This window comes from Monopterus albus, unplaced genomic scaffold, assembly GCF_001952655.1.
Source record: "Monopterus albus unplaced genomic scaffold, M_albus_1.0 scaffold599.1, whole genome shotgun sequence".
NCBI lineage: Eukaryota > Metazoa > Chordata > Actinopteri > Synbranchiformes > Synbranchidae > Monopterus > Monopterus albus.
Genome location: NW_018128479.1, coordinates 36,963 through 47,188, shown reverse-complemented (window position 1 = coordinate 47,188; position 10,226 = coordinate 36,963). Strand labels below are relative to the sequence as shown.

General features: G+C 38.9%; 3 protein-coding genes and 1 long non-coding RNA gene across 4 annotated transcripts in view; 2 read left to right on the top strand and 2 right to left on the bottom strand.

The window, feature by feature from the left end:
- The first annotated feature begins 180 nt into the window (after positions 1–180).
- On the top strand, positions 181–1,576 carry LOC109953275 (putative nuclease HARBI1). The gene is made up of 4 exons (XM_020588703.1): positions 181–619; positions 730–842; positions 924–1,035; positions 1,136–1,576. Exons 1-4 carry the CDS (start codon positions 181–183, stop codon positions 1,510–1,512), a joined length of 1,041 nt encoding a protein of 346 aa, XP_020444359.1. The 3' UTR covers positions 1,513–1,576.
- Positions 1,577–2,490: 914 nt separating this feature from the next.
- Positions 2,491–3,173, bottom strand: LOC109953276 (uncharacterized). The gene is made up of 3 exons (XR_002273881.1): positions 3,134–3,173; positions 2,707–2,777; positions 2,491–2,548 (listed from the first exon to the last, which is right to left on the bottom strand). It is a non-coding gene; the product is annotated as an uncharacterized LOC109953276 (long non-coding RNA).
- Positions 3,174–5,211: 2,038 nt separating this feature from the next.
- On the top strand, positions 5,212–6,254 carry LOC109953273 (olfactory receptor 2AT4-like). The gene has a single exon (XM_020588700.1). The coding sequence runs from the start codon at positions 5,289–5,291 to the stop codon at positions 6,252–6,254; it is 966 nt and encodes a 321-aa protein (XP_020444356.1). The 5' UTR covers positions 5,212–5,288.
- Positions 6,255–9,163: 2,909 nt separating this feature from the next.
- Positions 9,164–10,226, bottom strand: part of LOC109953272 (olfactory receptor 146-like) — a 2,135-nt gene continuing 1,072 nt past the window's right edge. Inside the window, exons 2-3 of the mRNA XM_020588699.1 lie at positions 9,614–9,788; positions 9,164–9,177 (exon numbers count right to left, since the gene is read on the bottom strand). Of these exons, the coding sequence (XP_020444355.1) occupies positions 9,164–9,177; positions 9,614–9,788 (189 nt within the window). The remainder of the gene's footprint in view (positions 9,178–9,613; positions 9,789–10,226) is intronic.

Below are 10,226 nucleotides of genomic sequence, written 5' to 3'. Positions count from 1 at the left end.
AGTCAGTTACTACGGCAACTTACTCTGTGAACCTAACCTGGTTGGGAGCAGGTTTTGTTCGGGAAACTCAGAGTTTCCTCCGGGTCTCCGCCCCTTTTTAAAGTGAAAGGTGTTTAATACCTCATTTAATCCTTCAGTGCATTCATAGATTGCACACGTTTCCGTCATGCAGAGACCAAAATGGCGTGTCCATTCATAGAGGATCCTGTAGATGAGGACGCTGTATTAATTCGCAGGGAATTGCATTTACCTCGGGAGAGGATTTTGAGGCCACGAGTTGATTTTTTGTCATATCCCCATGTATTTTTATTTGAGCGGTACCGTTTTTCTAGAGCGTCCATAACATATATCCATACTCTTATCCACCCATACATCAGACACATCACCCATCGTGGCCGTGCTCTTACATCCGAGCAGATGCTTTGTGTTGCGTTACGTTTTGTTGCAAACGGCAGTTTTCTTTATAACATCGGGGATGCAGAGCACATTAGTAAGGCCACAGTATGTAGAATAGTTCGGAAAGTGTGCCTCACCCTCAAGCGCTTTCTGTTATTTTTTGTTGTGTTTCCTGGGCACAAACCCCTCAGAGCCATTAAAGAGGAGTTTCACAGGATTGCAGGTTAGTGGTATTGAATTCGTTTCAGTAAGGCTAATCTGAAAAATGATGATCAGTTAATAACATCTTGCTGTGACCTCTGGAAATAAACTAATAATTAGAATCCCCTTCAGGATTTCCAAATGTGGTTGGATGCATTGATGGAACACATATTCCCATCAATGCACCTTCTGAAAATGAAGGGGACTATGTCAACAGGAGGTCCATCCACAGTATTAATGTGCAGGTACACTGACTACTCTTTCTAATGGTCAAAGACTACATCACAATACTGTACCTGACATGTATCATTTTCTGCACTGCCAAGATCATATGTGATGCTTCACATATTATCACGAACGTGGAGGCCAAGTGGCCCGGCTCTGTTCATGACTCACGAATATATCGTGAGTCAACCCTAAGTAACAGGCTGCAATGTGGTAAGTACATGTATGCCCTATACACTTATTTCAATGCATGCACTACACACTTACAGGAGCACTTCTATGCAGCACTAAAGTGATGTGAACTTTCTTATAGGAGAGATTGATGGCTTTCTGCTGGGAGATAGGGGTTACCCATGCCAGCCCACACTGATGACCCCTTACCCAGAACCTGCAGCAGGCCCCCAGCAGCGCTTTAATGTGGCACACTGCAGAACAAGAGCCCGGGTGGAAATGACCATAGGCCTGTTGAAAGCACGTTTTCATTGCCTACGTCACCTCAGGGTAACACCTGAGAGGGCCTGTGACATTATTGTGGCATGTGTTGTTCTCCACAATATTGCAATTATTAGAGGGGAGCAACACCCTGCCCTACAAATACAAGACCCTGAGGACGACCCCATCCACCCTGCAGATAACCAGGATGGAAGGGCAGTCAGAGATTGGATATGCCGTAATGTCTTCTGGGATTAATCTACAACCACCACCATCACCACCGATGAAAGACAGAAACGGAATAAATGCAAATCATACTTTATTTGGGTTTCTTCATTTCCTACAAATACAAAAGCACTTGTTAGGTTTCACAATTCATTCAATAATTCATACAATTCACCTGTAACTATACACTCACCTCTAGCTTTTGTTTGAGAATTTCAATTTCTAGATCTGTCTTTTCAATCTGGCGGTCCACGTATAACATTTCTTTGTTATTTTTTTCTATTTTTTTAATAAGATGTATTCTATACAACTCCTTAACTGGTAACTGTAAATACAGAAGATTTAGTTACATGACATAGTTCCTCATTAATTTTACAGATTGCAACTCTGGCATTTACTGAACATCACTGAACTGTGTTCATCTGCGCAGCAGCATTTGACGGACCCTCCTCCTGCTGTTCTTCCACACTCTGGGGCAGAGGGGAGATAATAATGTCAGTATACTTGGAGATAGATTTACATCCTTTAGGCTACTTCACACAAACACTGGCACTCCGAATGTGTAGATCATTTGATGTGTATACACTGTATTAATATTACCTCTGTAGACCTCTCTGTGGCAGACATAGTTTCATTATCCTCATAGTCCTATGAAGACGAGCATTTGGTTAGAGTACACTTTATAATACTACCTATCATAATTTAAGCTTTATTTAGTAGGATACTTACAACAGCCTGGGGTTCTGCTGTGACAGGAGGCTCCAAAAGGCAGATATTACCATCAGAATCTGTTAAGACCAACAAAAAACCCAACCCAGAGTGTAATAAATGGATATATCAAAAGTAGCCTATGTAAAAAATAGAATATATAGGTAGGCCTCTTACATGTAATGAATGCACTTGTATCCTGGGGAGTGACTGGTTCTGATGAACTCCCTCCAGGAATTCCCTCAGCCACTGGCTTTCCAGTGCTCAGGCTGAGGGCCATCTCCTCTGTACTCTGCATGTGTTAGTGGTGGTGGTGCAGGTCCTCCACCAGTTTTTCTGGCCTCTGCCTTCTTTCTGTTGGCTGAGTAGTTGTCAAATGATTTAATTGTATGAAAACAACATTACACCCATGTTGAAAATGCTGCTGCACTGCTATACTCTGCAGGCTATTTAGTTATTTAATATGTCAAATGTTTGTAAAGTCAGGTAGTCTACACCCATGATATGATCAAGCCTTACCTGTTTGAATTATGTTTTTATATTTCATTTTTAGCTGCTGCCACGTTCTTTTTATGCCTGCAGGATTGCACCTACATGAAAAATAAAATACAATTCTTATATTACTACATCAGTCTTGGGTACATTTTAAAAAAGGTATTTTGATTAATGTAATAATTACTCTCCATAAAACGTACTGGATTATTTATTAATCATTACTTTACAAATCCCATATCAACCACAATAGGAATTTTAAGCAAGGGTAGACATAAAACTGCACTTTTAATTCGTACAACAATCGGCATTTTATGCAATTACTGACGTTACTCATTAAATTATTGACGAATTAAGAACCATTCCTTACTTTACAAGTGACAAATAATAACATTACTAACATTATTTAGTAAGTACTTACACCGAACACTGTATGATTAAAATGTAAACGTACACATTGACTCGGGCAGCTATTTCCCCCCAAGCTAACTCTTTCTCTTTCGCCGCTGCAGCCGTGTTGTTTTTTTTTTTACGAAATATGGGCTCGTAGTCACTATATGCTTGTAGTAGCACATCCATTTCTGTCGGGGAAAAACGCAGACCTATTTTGGCTTGGTCCTGTTGCCATGGTGACTCGTAATTTCTTCACTCCATTGTTCAGGGCTTTTTATAGTCGCGTGGCACGCGCCTAACTCTGAGTCAAACAACTCAGAGTTGATTAAACCAACTCTTTTCAGCTGTTCTGAAACCGAAAACTCCGAGTTTTCCAACTCTGAGTAAGTCAACTCAGAGTTCAGGTTTGAACTCTGAGTTTGTTGAACCGCCTTCTTAAAATAGGCCCCTGGACTGGTCAGGTCAGGTGCAACTGCAGATAAACATAAATAGTACATACAGTGAGTGGTAGACTGTGCATCGACCTGCGGGGTGGTGAAGAGCAGAGTGGAGGAGGTCCGTGGTCCAAAGGAGCGGCTGATGCAAAAAAAAAAAAAGGGGGATGTAATCTAAGCAGCTGGAGAGAAGAGACACAAAACACTAAATACAGAATCAAAAGAACGACAGGGAACAAACGGGTCTGAGAAAAGCCAGAAAGAACTGGCAAGGGAGTGAACGAAGAGCAGGGACTAAATAGGGAGAAACTAATCAGGTGCAGCTGGTGACAAGCAGGTGTAAAGGATAGCATAATCAGGGTAAGGGAGAGAAAACAGAGTGAGGGGAGTGAGAAAGTAGGTGCAGCTGGACAAACCTGACAGTCGCAGTGCATTGATCTCCAGGGCCACCGTACTCCTACTACACCGTCTGCCAAATCAGGTCAATATTTGCACCCCTGTGTTTATTGTTTGTAATTCATTCATCACCAGACAAACCACCTCCTTAATACCAAAAACATTCACAGGTAGAAAAATGTGAAAAAAAAAAAGAGTACAGGGCGGTGCCATCTTTGGGTTTGCCTGGGCCCCCAGATCACTCAGTCCCTTCACCCAGGTATGTGATCACGATTTAGGCTGAGACTCTGTATGGAACAACTTCACTATAAGCTACAGTATTTTTCAATTTTATTAAAAACATAAACCATTCAAATGCACTGACTACATTTTTATTTTGTTTTTGACTACCCAACATCCCTCTTAACGGGAACAGCCAAAAGAAGAAGGTAACCAAACTAACACCATGGTAAGGATGCAGATTTGTCACGTAATTAAGTGAAGGTTAAATGCAGGGCAGATGGTGGAGTCGAGGTTACAAAGCTTAGTTGGAATGGCAGGTTGGGTTTTAATTGTTAGAATTGTTAACGGCTGCAAAAGAGATGAATTATTTAAAGGTTTAAGCATTAAAAGGTTTCTTTGTTACTAACCATCATTCTCTGATGATGGAAATCCAAACTGGGCCCATTAGAACCATGGCCTATTTAATGTTAATTATAACTTTATATGCAGTTTCCTCATTTTACATAAAATAAGTTCACAAAACATTGTTAGTTTTTGTAATATATGGTTGTGTTGCGTGTGAAAATAAAATAACACAAAAGCAGGATCTAACTCTGCAGGTAATGCTGAAGGTCATCTCAGCAGCTTTTCTACCTTGTTTTGTTTTGATAATGCTGCATGTGTTTGTGTTTTAAAAGATTTGGTGTGAGATTCTCAAACTTACTGAATCATAATTAGATGTTTATTTTGAGCACAAGAAGAGAATAATCAGATGCTCTCCAAGGATCAAATTAATGTCCTTCTTAATAGAGCAGGGTCAAAATGACTTTCTCTGTGTCAAAGGGAAGCTTTGGGGATTGATGAGGAAAGTATATCTTCCTCTGTCCAGGGGTCACACATGCAGCCGTCTGCCTACTGCTTTTAGATGCTGAATCAATCAGAGCTGCTGCTAAGAAATCCTGAAGAGAACGTCTTGTAAGCAATGCTCACTGACTTTTATTGTATATTTTGCAACTTACTGACTATGTTTTATATGAAACTAAATAAGCTCATCCAACTGGCATAAAAATTATGATTGTCTCTGTTGAGGTCTAATGTTTAATGTGATATGATTCCCCTGTTCTTTAGACTGGAGAGCTTTTAGGCAGAGGCCATCCTCCAACACACAGCTTGTGGAGTTCAACTATGTCATTTCTCAGGACTGTTTTAAATGACTCTGTTATCATTCATCCTCCAGGCTTCTATATTACTGGATTACAGACATTACCCTACATCAGTGTCTACATCATCTTTCTAGCATTTGTTTATATGGTCACAGTGCTGTCTAACAGTTTGGTGATCTATGTAAGTGTCTTTAATCATTGTTTACACACTCCAAAATTTTTGGCTGTGGGCAACCTCGCAGTAATTGACATATTCCTAAGCACAAGTATTATTCCCAGCATGATAAAGATTTTCCTCATTAAAGATAACTTTGTCCCATTTAACTTATGCCTAGCACAAATGTATGTTTACTATGCTTTTGGGACTTTGGAGTCATTTGTACTTGCTATACTTGCCTATGACAGGTTGATCGCAATATGTTTTCCTCTGCGTCAGAACTCAATCAACACACTGCAAAGCATGTCTTTTATTATTGGTCTGACTTGGTGTTTTACTCTGGGAATCATTGCATTTGCAGTAGGTCTATTGACTCGATTGTCTTTTTGCAATTCCCTAACAGTGTTCAGTTATTTCTGTGACTATACACCTGTGTATAGACTCGCCTGTAATGATTACACAATGCAATGGGCTGTGGCCAATTCACTTAGTTTCTTGATTCTTGTTGTACCCTTTACTTTAATTTGTCTGTCTTATGTCAGCATCCTGGTGACGGTGTTCAGGATGAAATCTTTGGACAGTCGAGTTAAAGCTTTGTCTACTTGCACTGAACATATCATCCTTGTTACTGTATTTTACATTGCTCTCATTACCATTTATAATATTGCACTTTATCTGCATTTCATTAATGAGGACCTGCCATTGCTAAGCCTGTCTCTGGCTTCTTGCTCCCCACCCTGCCTCAATCCTATTGTATACTCTTTGAAAACCAAAGAGATCAGAAACAGAGCCCTGGCACTGGTAAGAAAAACTAAAATTGGCACAACATAAGAAAAGTCACTGGAGAGTTGTAACAACAAAAATGTAGGCAACATATGTTTTAGTCATTTCCAATATTGATATACATGAAAGTGCACGTGTGTAAGATTTCATGCATTAAATTATTGTACTTTCAAGGCTTGAATGATGTTTTTAGATACTAAATTCCTGTCTCATCAAACTTCAATTTTAAGCTTTAGTTCTACTGTTTAAGAAACTAATGAAACAAGGAAGAAAAATATTCCTTAACAAAGAGGGACATAGACAAGAGAATGGAATTATGAGGCGTGGTCAACATGGTCTAGTACTATATTTGAGAAATTATAAATCTAGTGAATAAAATTTAATTGACTCATTTCTCTATCAGGAGACATTTAACTATTTATTTAAGCTATTTAACATATACACTTTGATCCTCTGCCCAAGTATATTTTCCACAAGAAGATGAGTGATAGTGTTGATATGAAAAGCTCATAGTTATGAGTTTTATGTATATTTTGTTTTTTGGTCCTTACTGAACAAAATTCAATGGGTACAGATAAAATACAAGGTATGGTCAGAAAGAATAAGAGGACTACATACAGTAACTACATAAACAGTGTATCACATTAGCTATTCATCAGTAGTATCTGTGTTGTTGTCAGCCTAAAACTTTATTTTATATCCCTGCCTAAAGCAACTTTTTGCTGCTGTCCTATAATAAATAATTAATTTTGATGCTCATGGTCAACTATCTCAGTTTTGTCAATCCCTGATATCAAACTCTCTTACATCATTCCGGCTGGGTCTTCCCCAAAGCTGGATTAACACAAGGGTTAACTAGGGCTAAAACCCATGGCCCAGTTTAAATTGCAGCAGCTTTTGTTTCAGTTCTACTGTCTGAGAAACTAATAAAACAAGAAAGAAAAGTTTTCATCCACAAAGTAGGACACAGACTAGAGAATGGAATTATGATGATTGCCTCCCCTTTAGTGTGTTAATGTTCTCAGTACAAGCTGAACCACTAATGGGAGACGTCATTAATGACTACACTACACAGTCTACCAATATATTTGAAAAATTAGAAATCCACTGAATAACAAATGGCTAAAGTTTAACTGACTCAGTTACAGTATGTATCAGAAGATATTGTGTAGCTGTCCGTGAATAGAGGGGAGACGATGTCAGTCAAGTCCTACAATGTATTTAAAATATTTCACATGTACACATTCATCCTGTGCCCAAAAACATTCTACACATAAAGATGAGTGACAGTGTCGATATGAAAAGCTCATAGTTACAAGTGTTGTAAATAATTTGCTTCTGGGTTCTTACTGAACAAAATTTATTGGGTACAGATATAACACAAGGCATGGTCAAGAAAGAATAAGAAGAGGCACAAGCAAAAAGGAAAAGAGGCAGAAGACTAAGAGAGGGCCATAAAAAAGAGAAAAGATGATTGCATGAGTATCGGATAGATACAATAAAAATAACTACCTTGTTTTAATGAATAATTACTCCTATTTAGTCTGCAGCTCCCAATTTAAAACATGCAGTGGCCGAAATGAGTATTACAAAAATAAACAGAAAAATAAACCTTGCAAAAAAATAAACAAACAAAATCTGATCTATTTCACAAATGAAGTGGGAAAATTTCTTTCATTTCAGTACGTTTCTTTCAGAAAATTTCCTGATTCCTCACAAGGACCAAAGGACATCACAACCTATGTTAGCTGAAAATATGTCAAAGATACTGTAAGATTTGATTCTTACAGGCTCTAGTTACTTTAGAAGCTTTAGTTACCTTTCATAATGTTAGTTTCCATTAGTTACTTTTTAGTTCATTTTCTTTTAGTTACTTTTCATATCTTTATTTTCCTTGCTTATATATTAAAACTGTATTGATGACTACTATATTCTACTGAGTGAAACTTTGGAACTTTATGCTACAAATTCTGTAGAGACAGGATGTCTGTATCTTCAAGTAACCAGATTTTACATTTTAAGAAAGACCTGTTGGCCTGTTTCCCACCTTCACCTAGACCGGCTTAGCATATTCCAAGTTCTGCTTTGTCATGTGGTATCTTGCAGAGACAGGGGGCCTACAACCTGAGATGACCACCTGGCCCATTTAGCATACTCACTAGGTCCTGCTTTAGCATCACACACACACAGGGGGTCTGCAGCGCAGACAACCCGTTGTTCAGTATTCATTGATCAAGTTGCTGCCTGAAAATTGCACAAATACACACACCTGGTTTAGATCACATTTCAGCAAGCAGGTGCAGGCAGGGGTTGACCTGCTCACGCCAAATGACCAATAGGATTACAAAGCGTGAAATGTTGTACCTCTGTCCAGGGCGGACCAGCCCAAGAAGATAAATGTAATGGAAAAACGTAACTCATGGTTCAGAGAACGGATTTCCTGCGTGAGCTCTCTTTCTAATCCTAGCGCGCTGTATGGCTTCACCTGCGCCCAGACTTTGAGTAAACTTCCTGTTGATTTAAAACAGTCCTCTCCTGTCTTCACTTCTCACGCTTTCACTAAAGAACTTGGGTAAAATCTAACAATACAAAGACTTTTAAGAAGACCTGCAATGTTTAAACATACAAATTTAGGCAAAAAAAAAACAGAATTGTATGATACAAGAGCGTGTTAGAACATAGATTTGTCACCTAATTAAACAAAAGCTAAATGCAGGGCAGGTGGAATGGAGGTTAGAAAGTTTAGTTAGAATGGCAGGTCAGGTTACAGTTAATGGGTGCAACAGGGATGAATTAGTCTCAGGTTTAAGCAATCCAACCATGCATGCTATTAGACATGACATAAAAACCCACACAATCAGTAGCATTGCAGCAATAGCTGGTTTGGTCACAATACTATGATACCTGAAAGGAAAGCAAATTGCTATAAATCTGTCATATGCCATAATCACAAGTGTCTATGACTGCACACCTAAGAACCAAACAAAGAACATATATATATGACACATTATTTACATAACACACAATTGTTTAAGTCAGTATAAAACAATGAGCAAATAAAAAGAGATGTATAGGACCTAATCAGGTCAGCAGCATGTTAGCAGCAAAGACACACTATTTGTAATGCTGCCGTTCTCATCAGGTTTCCCTGAAAAAGGATGTCACTAACCTCAAAGGGACATTACACAAATAATTTGGTACAATTTTAAACGATTATTATTATTTTGCAAGGAAAATATGGCTACTGCAAAAGAACAGCAAATGACAAAGTACAGCACAGAAACCACACTACAGCACTTTCTCGTAAAACATTAATAGTAAAAAAAAAATGTATAAAACAAGTAAAACACATTCATACTGCAGTATTGTAACACTTTTTGCTTTTACAGTCATGGTAAAGAGGTGACCTTTCTGGAAAAGGTTATGCTGCAGTCTGTTGTTTTTGAGGAGTTTCTTGATAGAGTTCAACACTTCTTCTGATTTTAAAGAGTATATTACTGGATTAAATAAAGGTGGTATGGTGTTTGTCAAAGTAGAGTTTATGATCCTGGCATTGGGATGGAGGTAGGAGGTCAGAGCAGCCTGTCAGGTCTACTCGGCGCGACCTGCCGCTCTTCTGCCTTTCTCTCTCCTGCTCTCTTCCTGTGGGATCGCCACCTCAACTGTGTTGCATTCAGTAATTAACGACTCGTTTGTGTGTGGCACACAGCTGAGGTGCATTCCTGTGATCTCCTTTTTTATTTATACCTCTGGTAGACGCTCTGTCATCGCCGGAGCATTGCTTCAGTATACGTTATTGTATGATATGTAAAAAAGACGTATACCTTACTGCCGCTGCTTGGAATGTGTAAACGACATTTCTGAATGCAGAAAGTGTGCACGCGTGATGTTAGGGGAGTCTATGCTGACAGTATCTCTGTGTGGATTATCCTGAAGTACGTAGCACTGGTGTGTTTGGCTATACGTAACTGGCATCAACGCTGACAGACTCTGTGCGTTGATGTCGGCATGGTTGCCTCT

Excerpts from the sequence above, each read along its gene's own strand:
- LOC109953275 (XM_020588703.1), top strand. The coding sequence starts at position 181 with ATGGCGTGTCCATTCATAGAGGATCCTGTAGATGAGGACGCTGTATTA. Across the intron at positions 620-729 it reads GGAGTTTCACAGGATTGCAG|GATTTCCAAATGTGGTTGGA; the intron begins GTTAGTGGTATT and ends AATCCCCTTCAG. Across the intron at positions 843-923 it reads TCCACAGTATTAATGTGCAG|ATCATATGTGATGCTTCACA; the intron begins GTACACTGACTA and ends TGCACTGCCAAG.
- LOC109953273 (XM_020588700.1), top strand. The coding sequence starts at position 5,289 with ATGTCATTTCTCAGGACTGTTTTAAATGACTCTGTTATCATTCATCCT.